Genomic DNA, 16,658 nt, shown 5'->3' with positions numbered 1-16,658 from the left:
CCTTCATGCTTCTTTGGTTTTAACAATTTATTTTTATCACCGGTTCAAATATTAATAAATTCAAATTGAACCGGAAATGCATTTATTAATTTTTGGTTATAATGTAGTTAGAGATTTTAAAATATATGAAATCATTTAAAATAATGAACATATATGATATATATATATATATATATATATATATATATATATATATATAACAATTCTATCACAGAAAGAATATTGAAAGAATTTTAAAAAATGAAAATTTTATAAATATGAAATCATTAAAAATAATGAACATATAATAACATTTCCATCTAATAGAATATTGAAAAAATATAAAAATGTATTGAAGAAATATTCTACAGTGTATGTCATCAAATATTTAATAGAAATAATTAAGAAGATTATGTCATAAAAAATTTTATATTAAGGGGACTATAACTGAGAAGCACATAATCTCCTATGTGGAGAAGCTGAAGAGACGGCTGAACATGTGTTCACAGTGTGTCAAATTGCTGACGGAGTTTGGAATGGAATCGCTCGGTGGTGTCACATTCCTCCGATCTTCTTATTCTCAATTAATGATATACAGACTATTGTTGATCAGTCGGGAGTTCGAACCGGAAAAAGGAGCTTCTTCATGGCATCTTGGTGCTAACATGTTGGTGCATTTGGAAGGCGAGAAACGAGAAGGTGTTTACGAAGAATAATACAAAGATTACTGAGATTATTTCGGACGTAAAGTTTTAAGGGGACTATAACTGAGAAGCACATAATCGTTTTTGATGAAAATGAAGTCAGTAAAATTCAAGTTTTAATTACAGTAAGATATCCATTGAAAGCCTCCTTTAATTAAACTAAACATAAATACATCATTTTCAGAGCGAGGCGGCACGAAAGAATTTTTGATTTATTTTTTTCTACAGCATTTCATAGTCCTTTTAAATTTACTTGTAAATTAGGTCTATTTTGATAACCACGAGATCTTAAAAAAACAAATCTTTATCCAATTATTTGATACCCTTAGATCAAGGCCCTCTAAATATAACTTTTAGACCTTTTAATCAAGTAAAGCTACACAATATTTTTTTAATTTTCGTAAATATCCCTAAATAAGACTTGTATTTTTTTATTTAGATACACAAGGATAAGTTTATGAAGTCATTGCGTGCATCATTAAATCAAAACAAAGCTCAAAATATATTATTCAACCTTTATAAAAATACAAGTATGATTATGATACACCAATCAACCTTTATAAAAATACAAGTATGAGTATGATACACCAACAATAATCCAAAGTCAACTCCGTATACTGACTATTTCAGTGTGCCATTTCTTTATAAGTTTTCCAACCACATTCACTGGATCAACGTCTCCAACGATCGTTAGTTTCTTGTCTATCAAGTTGATAGACAAGGACTCGATCCCTAAACGAGTTTCAGAAAAGGATTTATGTTTATTAAATCAAATTATGATGCTAAAATTTGGATGATAACTTAATATGAAGTTAAGACTTAAGAACAATGATTTTAACCTGAAAGTCCTGAAACCGCCTTTAAAGCCTTCCTTTTATCATTTTCGTCATGGATATCCACTTTAAGAATCACTTTCTGCAATTTGTTACGGGTTAATAACATTAAAATAGACAAATATGAATGAGGATTAATGATTTAAAGCTAGGAATATAAAATATTTGTTTTTCTAACAAGAAAGAAATAGAGGTTCATTTGAAACGCGTAATTTGGCTTGTTTGGTGGATTTAGCCATAGTTTGATGGTTTCCAGGGGTGCACATGTCGCTAAAAAATTATGGTGATTCCGCCATCTGAGATAGCAGTTCCCCCACCCAAACTTGTCATGGGTCCATCAAACAAGCATGTGACGGGTGAGACAAGGCATGTAAATTCGGCTATCTGAGATAACAGATCCCACCTAAGCTTGTAACGTATCCTATTATGCTATCTCAGATAACAGAATCCCCAAAAACACTTCACGATCAATTTGGTCCACCATAAACCGGGTTTTTTTTTTTTTTTTTTTTTGCTAAACCCTCAAAACCACAAAAAAATTCCATATGAAAAAGAGGAAGTAATGAAATTTACCTTGCTTTCAGGCATATTGATGGAGATGGTGATCGGTGTGACAAATGGTTGAAGGTTTTGAAATAAGAAAACAGGAAGGTGCGAGGAAAGAATGGGTTGACCGTTACTTGTGGAAGGGATGATATTAGAAAAAAATAAGAAAATGAGTGGCCAAAAGTAGCATTCAATTTTTGCAAGTGAAATTGCGTCGTTTAATTACTTTCTACCAAGATGTTTGTACAAGTCCCGGTAAATGTTTGCATTTCATTTTCTTGTTTTCAACACTTGGTAAGTTGTAAAATGTAAACTATGGTTGTGTTGACTGTTGAGTAATAATGGTCTGTTTTGCTGGTAAAAATAGAATTGTTGTGAAAGGGATTAGAAAAATAAATGCTAGCCATGGACCAAGTTAGTAAAGTCTATTATTAATAATAATACTATTTATTTATTTATTTAATTATTTATTTATTGTGGAACGGCATGCAAAGTCTACTAGGGGATATGAGACCAAGTCTACGTTAGGACATAGCACAACCTCTAGGATTTTATTGCTACAGTAAGCTAAACTTTTTATATATATATTTTTTTTTTAAAATTGACTTTCATTAAAAAAAGACACAACCAACGACTATCACCAAGACGGAGAAAGACGCTGAAATCCAAAAACCAAAACCAACAATCACGTTACATCAAATAAACACCAATTTTTCCAATCCACCACCCCTATCTTAGATCTATTTTTGTACCAAAGAAAACCCAAAGATTTTATATCCGCAACCATTTCTGCCACGTTAGTGCTCTTGCCCGAAAAAATCTTTTCATTCCTAGCCCGCCAAATCCTCCAACAAGTAATGATGACAATTCCATGAATAATCAACCTTTTATTCCCCGTCGCACCACAAACCTTATGCACTTCCACCAAATCATTGACATGAAAAACAAATAGTCTAGGGATGTTGCACCATGAACCAATCGCATTCCAAACGGCCATAGAAATGGAACACCCGGTTAACAAGTGCTCGAGCGATTCCTCATTACTCTCACATAAAGCGCAACTATGATCATCACAATACAAATGACGTCTAGCTAAAGCCTGCTTGGTTGGAAGGCTATCCTGAACGGCCCTCCACATAAAAATATTACATTTTTTCGGGACCCAATCGCTCCATTGGAAACTGGAACTCCCAGCGTCCACAACGGACCGCACCATCCATCTTTTAATCGCCGAAACCTCAAACTCTTTGCAGCTACCAACCGCCCAAGACCATGAATCTTCACGGTCAACCATCACCACCCCTTGAAGGAGATCTTCCAACTCCTGCTTCTCGCTGACCTCCTGATGGGAGCAAGGAGCTCTAAGCCAATCCCACACAATGCGACGAGAAGATCCAGTGACCACCAACCGATCAGCTAACAAGACATTTTTATGTTTTTCTACCGCATATAAGGACGGATACTTGTCCATAACCGGCGCCGAACCCAACCACAAATCCGTCCAAAACCTAACTTGGCGACCATTCCCGACTGTGGCCCGGATCACTCTATTAAAACCCACACCATCAACCTTAAATTTGTTCCAGAACATAACACAATTCTTCCAAACCCCGGGAACCCCATTATTAACCGGAGCAAGCCCCCAACAGCGCGAGGTCCCGTGAATAGACAACACTACTCTTCTCCACATCGCGTGCTAAACTTTTTATATGACTAAAAATAAATTAAAAAAATAAACAGATAATAATAATAATAATAATGTAAACACATTATTATATGTCATCGAACAAACACATACTAAATAATAATAATAATGTAAACAAACATGGAAAAGGACAGTAACACCCCTGAGTTAACGTTGAATTTAGACCGAGTTAACAACTTAGACGAAATTGGCAAAGGTTGGGAAAAATTAGGGTTTAATTGCCAAAAAAAATATTTTTGGATGAAATTTGCAAATGTGACAAAACCTCAGGGAAGATTTTGGCACTTTACTCATATAATAAAGAAAGAGTGAAAAAGCATATCTACCCCTAACTTAACGATTCAATTTAACGGAGTTAGTGATTTGAATGTAATTGATAAGAATTGAGAAACGTGGATGGTCCATATGCAAAAAATAAACTTTTTGAACTAAATTCGTATTATTTGTCAAACTACAAGGATGAAAATGACACTTTTCTCTATTCAAAGTTAAGTTTCTATCAATCTTCTTTGTTCTTCTTGTTTTGTTATTGATTGAATATCTGATTCAATGACCTCCCTAAGTCCTATACCCCTTGAAGAGTATTGAGATATGTGAGACCAATATTTAGTGCAGACATTATAAATGGAAACTAGAACTGAAAACCCATTGCAATGCAACGACACAGTGATGTGAATTCGGTCAGGATTAGTTAGGTTCGTTGTGGTAACACCAAACTTAAAAATAAAATTAGTAAACACCGAGAATAGTATTGGCACTCTTATAACTTATGATAGAACAAAAAACGTTATTAAGAAAGTGTATTCGGTTGGTCAAACATGCTCGCTGTTGCGAGTCCTTGCGAATTTGGTCGTATCAGAGAAGTTTGTGATTGCACGTTAACTAAAGCAAAAGAAAAATACATTCGTGAATGCCCAAGTACCAAAAACTAACATAAAAAAATGTAAATTGGAAATGGCACTAGTACTAAATCTAAAAAATAATGTCTTCGGTTGGTAAAACTCACTCGTTGCGGCTGTAAGTCATTGCGAATCCAGTCGGCATCAGTCACGTTCATGATGTACGTAAGTAAAACTAAAAAAATATATACATTCATAAATAAATTCCGTTAAACATACACTGTTTGAACCGCATGCCAAAATTGGCCTTCCGATATACGTACTGTTGCCCATTGCGTACATACAATCATTCAACAGCACGCCCTCGTCATCATAGCACCATGTCCATGGTCCTGTTCTCAAAGGCATTTGAGAAGGTTGAGTATAAGAGACGACTAGAGAAGATGAATGTGCATAATGAGCCAGAAAAATTATATTGAGATGATATGTATTTAGTTGTGTAAAAAAATGGTAATTGGTTGAAGATTAAATAGGAAAAAAGATTTTTTTTTCATATGCCCATGGCCAGGGGTAAAAAAAAAAGGCATCGGTAAAATTTTCCATCGGGTAACCGTTTTTACCCATAAATCCAGGGCGGCGGTGTTACCGCTCGTGGTGGGATGCCAAAGTGGCATTGCTGCCGGTGCCCCCTCTTCCCCTTATAATGTATACATGTTAAGTGGGTTGGTCAAAACTATTAAGATGATTAACGTTTTGTAGCGGAAGGTTAAAATGCCGATCAATTTTGAGGGATTGGCAGTCGTGAACTGAACAAAGTGTTTCGGGCGAAGCAATTAGGGTTGTATAAGGAATGACTAAGTCGAATCGAGCCAGCTTAAGCAGTTTAGGTTTGAATAAACAATTGAACTAGGTTCGACTTTTCTATATTTAACAAAATGAATTTTGAGCTCGTGTATATATTTTTTATATTTTAACAAAATGAAATTTAACTAATTTTTTAGTAAATAGTTCAAACAAGCTCATGTATCAACAAGCCAACACGTTAATTAAGATTAATATTAAATTTTGATTTTAATATTAATTAGTAAAAACAAGTATTAAGTTTCATATTACAATTATAATTAAGACTTATATAACATTAGCTTATCTCTAAATGGAGTTTAAAACCTAAAGTTAACTACTTAACTTAAACAAGTCAAGCAAGCGAGCCACCAAGTGATGTTACCTTGACTTGAGCTTGATTCATTTACAATCTGAACCAAGTTGACTTATTTATAAACTATTCGGTTTTGTATAAACTTTTTTCTAACAATCTTCAAGCCACAGGCTATTTGTAAATTTTAATGCTCTAGATCCAACCTTTAAAACATTAACCGTCTTAATTCTTGACCCTTCTATATTTCCACCTATTATATGTATCCCTTTTGAGTGTAAAAAACTAAAAAAAAATATATATATCTCATATAGATGTTAGGACCATATCTTAATGTGAGTTTCAAATTTATGATTTTTTAGAACGGTGACTTTCTTGTATTTAAGCTATCGTACCTCCCGAATTTAAAGAGTCTCGATGCCCCACTCTGGCTTTACAGTTTGGGTTGTTAGAAGAAATTTTCTTTACAAAATTAAATATTCTGGATATAATAAGCTGAAGTGAAGGGGCATTCTTTAGTAGACGCCTCTATATAAAAATGAAGAAGTGTGAGATTTTCGAAAATGATATGTTTGTCACTTTCTGTGGGTGTTTAATGTTCTTTATATTGAATGTAATAATGTATATTTGAATAAAATTAAAACAAGTTGCTTTGGTCTATTTTGACAAATATATAAACACATAATTTAGGGAGCATTTGATTTGTTGGAATTGTTAAGTTTAATTAAACTTAACAATTCCAACAAATCAAATGCTCCCTAAATTATGTGTTTATATATTTGTCAAAACTGTTTAATCCAACACGAATCCTGAACTGTCATAGTTACTTCAACTTACTTTTTTGTTGTCTAAATGTGTATTGGAAGCCGAAAAATCTGCTAGATCATCTTATTAGGAAATAAAATTTTAATTAAAAGATAATTCGAAATTTAGGACAAAGAGAGCCAACTTTAGCTCGGACTGGCTTGAGGTAAACGAGCCAACTTGGATTCACTAATTTATACTTAACGAGCAGAAATTTAAGCTTGAGTCAATTTTTTTATGATAAATTTAAAATCTATTATTTATTTTAGTATTTCCATTAAAATTAAGTATTAAGATTAATGAAAATACTAATTAATATTCAGGTGGGCTCTAGTAGGTTCATTTATCGTTTTACGTGAGTTTATTTATAAGTGAAATTGGTTTACAACTTATGAATGTTAAAATATTAACTTTTATGTTAGATGAGCCAAACGAGCGAGCTACTAAGCGAGGTTATGAGCTAGCAAACCTTGGGCTTGAGCTCGGCTCGTTTACAAACCGAACCAGCTTGGCTCCGCTCATTTATAAACAAGGTGATTTTTAATGAGCTTTGAGCCACAACCTTTTGAATGCCCTCAACCCAACCTAGGATATTAACTTAAAAGTTTTGGCAAACCCGTTCGACCAGCCTATGTTTCCCCTATCATGTATCTATATTGTCTCATAATTCTTAACACTTTAGAGGTGTTCACATTCCGATTCTAACAATTTGATGAAAATTATAGACTATCGTTTAACCGTAGCTTTATAAAAGTACAAACCAAATTATTGGGTCGGTTAGGTAGAGTCTACTTCGTGGATTTTACATGCTTGGTCCAAGTCTTGATTTTGATTTTTCTGATCCTTTATTCAACAAATGAATACTCATTTCGACTTATTATTAAGTACTCATTTTTTCTTAATATCGTTTCTAAAGAAATCTAAAAACAAAGATAAATTGATTGGATTTCTATTCATTTATGTCGTCGTCGTCATCATCATCATCTAGGCCCTATAATCGAGCTTGTTACTCAAGAACGAGTGTAAAATCTGTTAAGAATTTTCATACCAAAATATGACCAAACCGATTTCTATTTATAGGCTGAATTGGTGCAATGAACCATCACAACCTTCATGAAATGCCATGAAAATTGGCGGTTATAACTTCCATAACTGTCAATAGACAATTACGTCACTCTGCTATTGATAAAGTTATGCCATTGATTAAGAAAGGTTATACTGATGAACAATTTGCTACTCATGAACAAATTGACTACCCAAGAACAAAATCACGACATATCCTCATTTTTGCTCTTTGATTATGACTTCTCATTCGGTCCTTAACTGAATTTCAATTACACAAAATAGCTAGATAACACTAAAATCACTAATAGGTGCGGCGTCAAAGTGGTCTATGGTGTTGACCTGTTGAGACGTGTTTTCAACTAACAATATAAGAGTGTTATATTACTTGAGTAAACTAAAATTGGCTCGATATGGTGTGAGTTGACTCATATCAGATGAGCCCCTTTACAATACCTTTTTCCAACTCTTGAACAATAGGTTATGATTACCCTCCTTAATTTCATAAGACTAGACAATCATCATTTTCATAATCCACTAATCACTTGTTAGTGATTAACGAAAATCAACTATATAGAAGTACAATAAAGATAAATACAAGAAAACATAATCAAATACAATCTTCAAACTATGATAACAATATAATACTCAAATCCTAATAATATATAATATTCTCTAATATTCCTCTACAGTCAAAGCGGTAGAAAAATGGATGCTCAGACTGGAGCACAAAGTTTGTGAAGATACACGATCGGTTGTCATGTTGAGCAGGAACTTGATCGGTTGTAGGACTAAGAAGATCGGCGGCTGATATAAGGCTAAATATATATTAATTCCTTGTATATTTTAATTAATATTTTAATCGTTTATGTTCGGTTTTTATTAGGATTTGTATACTACTAACTTATTTGAATAATGTAGGTTTCGGGTTTTAATTCCGGTGAAAAGAGGGCGAAAAACGAGCAAAAACAAGCCGAACCGGAGAACCGACGCATCAGGAAACGAACCGGACCGAACCAGGATTGAACCGGACCAGACGAGCCAGACCAGCCCCCCTAGGCCGGTGCGCCGCGCGGCCAAGGGGAAGAGGGCCGTCGCGCGGCGCGGCGGGTGTAATTGGCGGTGTCAGTTTCCAGAATCTTCTTTTTTAACAGTCTTAACCTATTTTTGGACCCATGTTGCCTATATAAAGACCCCTAAACTCACCATTAATCATACCTTGAAGTCCAGACGAATTTGGAGAGTTCCGAGGCGTCCGAGGCGAGTTTCTGGCAGCTTTGGAGTCGAGGAATCAGCCGGCGAAGTGCTTATTGATCAAGGACGAAGACTCCGGGTTTTATCGCCTTTATTCTTCCGTTCTTATTTATTTTCGCCATGATTTCGTTTAGTATTGTTTTGTTTTATTTTAAGATGCTAGGCTAAACATTATAGACTGCTTAGGCTTATGATGAACCTACTTTGACGTTGTGTTTTGATTTGAGATTTATTTACGTTATGGTTTTTATGATTTAGTAAAAGGTTTACTTCTATTAAATTGATGCGTATGGATATTTAGGATTGTTTGATTAATTGTTATTATTCCATAGTTGCCTTAATTATTGTTTGTCATTATGATAGGTTGCTATTAGGTCATCTACTTTGTGTTTATGATTATTTTATGATTGATTTCGAATAAGATCATAGGAATAATAATTATTAATTAAATAAACCTAAGTGTGCTGCTAACCTAAATAGCTGTAAGGTGCTAGGTTATCGATAGATCTTTATTATTTGATTTTGCTAGATTTAGTTCTTCGTAAGGAGTCCGTCTAGGTTTGATTATTTAATTATTGTTTATTGAATCAATTTGATATATTAAATTGCCTTTGATTTCCGCGCTGTAAGGTAGGATTTCGTATAAAGGAACTAAATTATAAACAATTAGGTGACCGTAAGCGAACTTGATTTTTAATACTGGTGTGCGTTAAAACTTGTTAGAAATCCATAGCTTTTCTCTTGAGAAGGGTCAGGGGTCCTATTTGGTTTTTTCTTTTAAGTGTCTATTTTACGATCCCAGTCCATAACTAAATATTTTCCCGAGTTAATTCATTACCGAAATTTTGGGGAGTCTAGCCTGGGTAGTTTTCTCATCATCATCTTATTTTCATAACAAACTTTGTTTTCGTTTAATTTACTTGTTTTCTTAATTAGTTTTAATTATAATATTAATTTAGTATTTTAAATAAAAAACCCCCTTAAACAAATATAAATAATAAGTCGTGTTTTGTAGTCGAGTCTAATTAGCTAGTAAACATAATTTAAAGAGTCTCGTGGGTTCAATTTCCGGACTTACTTAGCTGTATTAGAGTCGACCGGTTCACTTGCCGGTTAGTAGTTTAGTTAAGTTTAAGAGTCTAGAATTTATTACTTGGTGTCTAGATTAGCGTGTTTTTATATAACTACTTTTAGCACATCAACGGCGCCTTGACCACGGTCATACGACAACTAAGTATAATAGCAGGAGCTTCGACTGTAAAGGCAGGAGCTATAACAGAGTAAGCCGAAGCAACGACTTGACGACACAACGGCAACATAATAATAAATAAGACTTCATTTTATTTCACAAAACAAAAGATGGAGGAAAAAACTAAAGAAATAACCAAGGATAAAAACCTCCATAAATAGGGGAAAAACTAAATATATGAAAAGGAAAAAAGACAAAAACTAAAGATAAAAAAATTGTTCAAAAACTGTTCACCGTAGGGTAAGATATGGAAGAATAAAAATCAAATAGAAGAACTGGAAAGTTCTGGTTTTGTAAATACGTGCTCGGAACCGAACAGTAAGAACAATGTGGCGGCGCGTAAAGATACACATGGCGAGGATCTTTTTATATGTTGCTTGGAAAATTGAACCGAGCAAAAACATGGTTCATGGCCTCATGCCATCCTGTTGTGTTTTCCTTCAAATTTCCCAGAAAAAAAACAAAGAAAAAAGAAAACTATTTTCGGTATTATTAATTAATTATATTTTGTGGACTAAATTTAATATGAAACCAAGTCGAATATCAATAAATTGGATAGTATACAATCAACTATAACTATAATATAAGGTTAAGAACCCAAATGGTGTTTTAGAATAAGATATTAAGAGGGTGTTTGGGATTGCTTCTTTCCATTAACTTATAGCTTATTAACTTTTAAAAAGTAACAAGGTGTTTAGGATTGTTTGTATTGTGAGAGGAAAAATTTCATAAGTTACAGTTTCGTAACTTATTAACTTAATGAAAAGTTATAAGTAGGTAAAATAAGTAGGGGTGCAAACGAGCCGAGCCGAGCCCGAGCTCGGCTCGTTTCGAGCTCTATTTTCAAAGCTCGAGCTCGGCTAGTGAGTAGATTCTCAAGCTCGAGCTCGGCTCGGGCTCGGCTTGTTTACTATTTATCAATTATTTTTTATATAATTATAATTGTTTTTATATTTTTTTCTATTATAATTTTATGTATAAAAATATATATTATTTAGTTATTTGTATTTATTTTTTCATCATTATATATATATATATATATATATATATATATATTTATTAATAATTATAAAATATATATTTTAAAAAATTATATAAATGGCAGACTCGTTTAGGCTCGCGAGCCGGCTCAAGCTCAATAAGTGACGCTCGATTATTCAACGAGGTTACTTTTAGGCTCCAGCTCGAGCTCGGGCTCGGGCTCAATTAAGCTCGGCTCGATCAAGCTTTTTAACGAGCCGATCTCGAGTAGCTCACGAGCAGCTCGGCTCGTTTGCACCCCTAAAAATAAGAATCCCTGACACCCCAGAGAGATATTAGAAGACTAACAAAATGACTAATGAGAAAAATAAAAATAAATATTCTAAATAAAATAACTTGAAGCTCTCCTGTAGGAGACGCCTCAATAGGAAAATGAAATTCGAAAATGATATTTTTGTCACTTGTTGGAGGTCGTTCTTTAATCTATATCAGTAGACTTTTTGACTTGATACAATAAGTGACAACTGATGTGGTGGTTGAGACGACGTAGCCATTATCCTTAATGGTTTGATCAAGTCTTTAGAGACATTAATTGTTGACCGTTTGTTTCCTGCAGGACCAAGTCAATGATGAAAGGATAATGTTAGTTAATAATAATACTTATTAAGGATCTTTTCTGTCTGTGATCCTGATACACTGTGAGGATTCTTCAAAGGATTCTGCTTGCTAGGATCTTTGAAATTTCTACCCTCAACAGTTGCTAAGGGTTGCAACCAGGCCAACATGAAACCTGATCGCGGTGAGCACCACAACATGCCACCTGCGAGGAGGGTGTCAAAGTGATGGTCAGATATAAATAATGTATAATTTGTTTTATTTTATAGTTTTTATCAAGTTTAGAATGCGAGCAATGGTACTTCATTTGTGTTATTATTTTGCAGGTCACATGACGTTAATGATGCTTAATTATTTTGGACCGGTACGGGCATGAGATGAAGTCCCGGGTTGATTGGCACACAAAACGATGCAAAACAGTTGAACGAAATTAATATTCTGTCTCTGAAGGTTTTCACGCTACGCTAAGAGTGAGAGTTTTGTCCATTGCGCTACACGAAGGACCTAGAAGACAAGGCGAGGTCGTGAGCCTAGTAACAAGGTCCAAATAATTTTTGGACCATCTATATAAAGAAGGGGGGGGGGGAGGGGGGGGGGCGTTCCTCTAACGAGTCTTTTCAATAAGCAAAAATAATAATTCAATAAATAAAGTATATATAAACTAACTAAACACGTTCATTTCTTCACCCTCTACCACTCTTCAATCTTACTATACGTAATTGCCTATACTACCGTAAATCTCATATTTCTCATAATGACGTATGAATTTTTATTGTCAGAATCATTTGACGAAAACGAGCCATTTATGAAAGTCGCTCCAATATGATATGTTAACCATCACGCCGAAGTTCACTCCAATTACTAGGCGACATACAGTTGATCAGGAGCGTGAGGTCGCTATCAAATGTCTTGTATGTCACTATTTTTTTGACAACCCCGGGTATGATATCAAAATCTTTAGGCGACTGTTTTGAATGATTCAGAATTTATTTTGACGCATAGTTGTCGATTTATAGTAGACATGTCCTTTTTCTCAAAAAAGGTCGGCTGACGCTAGAGGTAAATCATGTTTCACTACTATACAAAAAGTGTACATCGACTATTCGTCAAGTTGTGTATGGAACTTCGTACGATTTGTGGGAGGAATGTATGAAGGTGTTACAAGCATTTATTTACGGCACATTTATTGTTACAATTATTTATATTCTTACGCTAAGGTGTTTTTGTCCTTATAATGTGAAGAGATGTTTAAGGAGACCTATAGTGAGTAACATTCGACAAAAAATACGAAGTACATTAAGAAATACACGACTATCCGTGGGATGCTTTAAAGTATTGATTGCACATAATGGAGGTGGGCAAATTGTCCTGGTTGGCGATGTTAGCATCAACGAGGTGATCACCCACGCCTATCCATGATGCTCGAAGTTGTGACATCATCTGACCTTTGGATCTCAAATGCATTCTTTGGAGCTTATGGTTCTAACATTGATATCAATGTTGAGGATCGATCACTTATTTTCAATGACATCTTTGATTGTTCTGCACATGGAGAAACATGTTATGTCGAAAATGTAGAGTACATGCATGAGTATTATCTTGTTGATGGTATTTATCCATGGTACGCCACTATTGTGAAAGCATTTATATGCCCAAATGAAGAAAAAAGTGCATTATTAAAAGAACACAAGAACTAGCAAGAAAAAAAAAGGAAAGAGCATTTGGTGTTATTAAAAAAAGTGGTCTATCATCACTGTTTAGGCACGAATGCGGGTGAAAGAAAAGATAGGCAATACAATCTATACTTGTATTGTATTACATAATATGATCTCGGGAAACAAAGAGAAATGACTTGTCGAAAGTAAGAAAGTGACGTTGAACAGTCCCCGAAGCTGATAAATGCCGCAGAGAAACAAGCTGTACCCAATGATGAAACACACAACCACCTATTTTTTTTTAATGAATTTTAGTCATGTTATTTAAAAAAAAATATTTAGTAACGTTGAGTTTACCATAAAAAAATGACTTTTCTGGCTAAAATCGTTTTCACCGACGATTTCAAGTAACGGCGTTAAGATTTTGTTAGTCGCTGACCGTTGAGAATAAATACGCTAAAAGTTGGGACCATCAGTAGCCAGCTAATTAGTTGGGGCCAACAATGACTTATAGATAACAGTTATGATTAATAAAAACCGTTACAGCTATATTTTATTTATTCACAAAAATATATGATAGATACACATGACAGTTGGCACCTGGAAGCTGTAATCCAACATCTTACTCAATAGTACGTGCTAAATGCTAAAGTATCAATATTGTCGAGTCATCCCAACCTCATAATATAAAACATTAGTCCCCATCCCATTGAAGACACTGGCACAAGTGGGAATACGTCCTTGTTCAGGTAGTATACGTACTCGCATTAATTAAATCACCGATATTCCCGATATCAGTGTTTTAAGTCTTAATTATCAACTTTTAATTTTCAATGTTAGTGTTTTAAGTCTTAATCAATTCTTACTTGGCACGATTGTTGGTGCTTTGCAATTTGCAAAAGGTTAATTTGTTAATGACTTAATGGTTGGAGACTATACTGAATTATAAGTGTTAAAATGCTATACATATGAATTTTACATGATATTAAAATTACCGATATCCTACCGATATCTCACTACGATAAACGATATCTCATATATCGGTCCTTGACCGATATTCGATTTTTTCCACGTTAATTGCTTAGGGCTACTACACAGTACTACTTATAGTTAGAGATACACCAAAAGCGTGTTTTAAGGTTAATCATTGTTTGTATAATATAAAAGAAAGTACGATAATGACCAACAACCCAACAACAAACCCATATACATGTACCTAGCTATGCATCTCTTATATATATTATACATTCAACAAATACACAAGCATTGGGATCTTCTTCTATAGAATGATTACCGTATACTGGTGGCGGCCAGTACGGATTGTAAGCCACCAAATTTCCATTCGCTTTCTTTTCCGGCTCTTTCTTTGCGGGTCCAACGCTCAATATATTAGTGTGCCATTTTTTAAGTTTCCCCACAACATTCACCGGATCAACGTCTCCAACGATCGTCAGTTTCTGGTCTTTCATTTCAATAGCCACCGAATCGATCCCTAAAAGATTTAAGATTGGTTTTCTCTAACTAAATCAAGTTATACGGAATTGAAGTGGTTTGCTTTACAACTTGGTGGACTCTTTGGAGATTCAGAAATAAGATTGTTTTTTAGCCGAACTTGGTTAGAAGTGGAAAGATTTTCGAGAATATTGTTTATTATTCTTTTTTATGGTACACTAGTAAAAATCGCAAAAGCTAGAGTTGCTTGGAATGAGTGGATTAAGAATCCTCTTTTTATTGATGTAAATACTTTTTTCAGCTTCGAATAGTTTGTTTCGGAGCTCGGTTTTTTTATTCCATGACAACTTAAAAAAAAAGTTATTTGGTGTAGAATCAAAACTGGATAAAATGAACCATATATTAACCTGAAAGACCGGAAACCGCCTTTAACGCTTTCCTCTTGTCATTGTTGTCATGGATATCCACTTTAATAACCACTTTCTGCAATTAGTTAAGGATTAATAACAGTAAAATTATGAAGAAATACGGATGTAGAAGTTGATATCAATTAAGGTACAGAAAATATACCTTGCTTTCAGGCATGTTGATGGAGATGATGATGATTGGTGAAGCAGATGTGTTTGTGTGTGTGATTTATAATAAAATAAAGAAAATGTTTTGAATTCTAAGTGTGTTGTAAGAAGAGGAAATAGTGGTCTGAACATTACTTGTGGAAGAAAAGATATTAGAAAAAAATTGACTAGTATAAGGCCAAAAGAACATTCAATTGATGCCAAAGAGTTAGAAAACTCGAAGTCAAGACTTGGACCAAGTATGTAAAAGACATGAAGTGTCATGAGACCAAGTCTATCTCCTGTATTATCAAACAATGTTTGGTTTGTCCGATTCTAAAACTTGTAGTCAAGTGTTCGGTCTAGAAATATTGTTAAATTGGTTGAACCAAATCGTAAACATCTCTAGTTGAGTGTTGAAAATTATGTGACGATTATTTAGTACATACGGTATAGGTAGAAACATACCGGTTTGGAGTTGATCAAAACTATTAAGATGGTTAACTTTTTGTGGTTGGGCCTAGGGTAGTTCAAACAGCTTGTCATTAGCTTGAAGATAGCTTAAAACATTCACGCAAAATCATGTAGTTCATAAAGGAGCAAAGCCAGGCTGGTTCGGCTTCTAAACGAGTTGAGCTCGAGCCAAAGTAAGCTCGCTCAATAGCTGGCTTGCTCATAAGCTTGCTTGGTGATTCACTCATTTAACTTAAGCCCGAATTTTAATGTTTGAAAATTATAAACCAGCTTCATAAATAAACCAGGGCTACTAAACATGCATGTTATGTCGGAGACATGATAAGAAGTCCATGGGTATCAATTGATTCGTCATGTTACGCTCATTGGGGTCGCTACATACACATTAGCAACGGGAGAAAAGGTCAAAAAAACAAAATTTTAATATGATTGAAATGATATCTTAATTAAAAGTTGTGATATAAAACTTTGCCAAACTATTTGTAACTTTTTTTTATGTCTCATTTTTAATTAAATTAAAAAGAAAATACAGTCACATAAAGTTTTTGAAAAGAACCACGGATAAAATTATAATTATTATACTTATTAAAATTTATTATTTTTAATTTATTTAAGATTCTTGGTAAATCTAATTTAAGTATTGTATATTATCCTTATTAAATACTTATAATTCTACTTTGTGGGATATCTAATCAAATTGTTTAAGGGACATAAACTGCCAAATGAGTAATGAGTAATATTATATATATCAAAAACCTTTTTTTTTTTTTGTCAATCTTTATATTTTCACTATATTCAT

At 33.9% G+C, this 16,658-nt stretch overlaps 1 protein-coding gene across 1 annotated transcript; it reads right to left on the bottom strand.

Annotated features, from left to right (window-relative positions):
• Positions 1–1,287: 1,287 nt before the first annotated feature.
• LOC143617241 (heavy metal-associated isoprenylated plant protein 12-like) lies at positions 1,288–15,509 on the bottom strand. The gene is made up of 5 exons (XM_077089862.1): positions 15,402–15,509; positions 15,239–15,314; positions 14,639–14,871; positions 1,523–1,598; positions 1,288–1,415 (listed from the first exon to the last, which is right to left on the bottom strand). The coding sequence occupies exons 1-5, from the start codon at positions 15,414–15,416 to the stop codon at positions 1,288–1,290; spliced, it is 528 nt and encodes a 175-aa protein (XP_076945977.1). The 5' UTR covers positions 15,417–15,509.
• Positions 15,510–16,658: the final 1,149 nt, after the last annotated feature.

The sequence above is a fragment of the Bidens hawaiensis genome, unplaced genomic scaffold (genome assembly GCF_021521415.1).
Source record: "Bidens hawaiensis isolate Kalapana, Puna unplaced genomic scaffold, B.hawaiensis_p1.1 tig00053229_1, whole genome shotgun sequence".
NCBI lineage: Eukaryota > Viridiplantae > Streptophyta > Magnoliopsida > Asterales > Asteraceae > Bidens > Bidens hawaiensis.
The sequence above is the reverse complement of the archived record's forward strand: the minus strand, read 5'-3'. Positions and strand labels throughout refer to the sequence as shown.

What these genes read in the sequence shown, in the direction of transcription:
- LOC143617241 (XM_077089862.1), bottom strand. An exon ending in GGCGGTTTCCGGTCTTTCAG is followed by an intron (nt 14,872 to 15,238) that starts GTTAATATATGG and finishes TAAATCTTTTAG; the next exon opens with GGATCGATTCGGTGGCTATT. An exon ending in GGCGGTTTCAGGACTTTCAG is followed by an intron (nt 1,416 to 1,522) that starts GTTAAAATCATT and finishes AAACTCGTTTAG; the next exon opens with GGATCGAGTCCTTGTCTATC.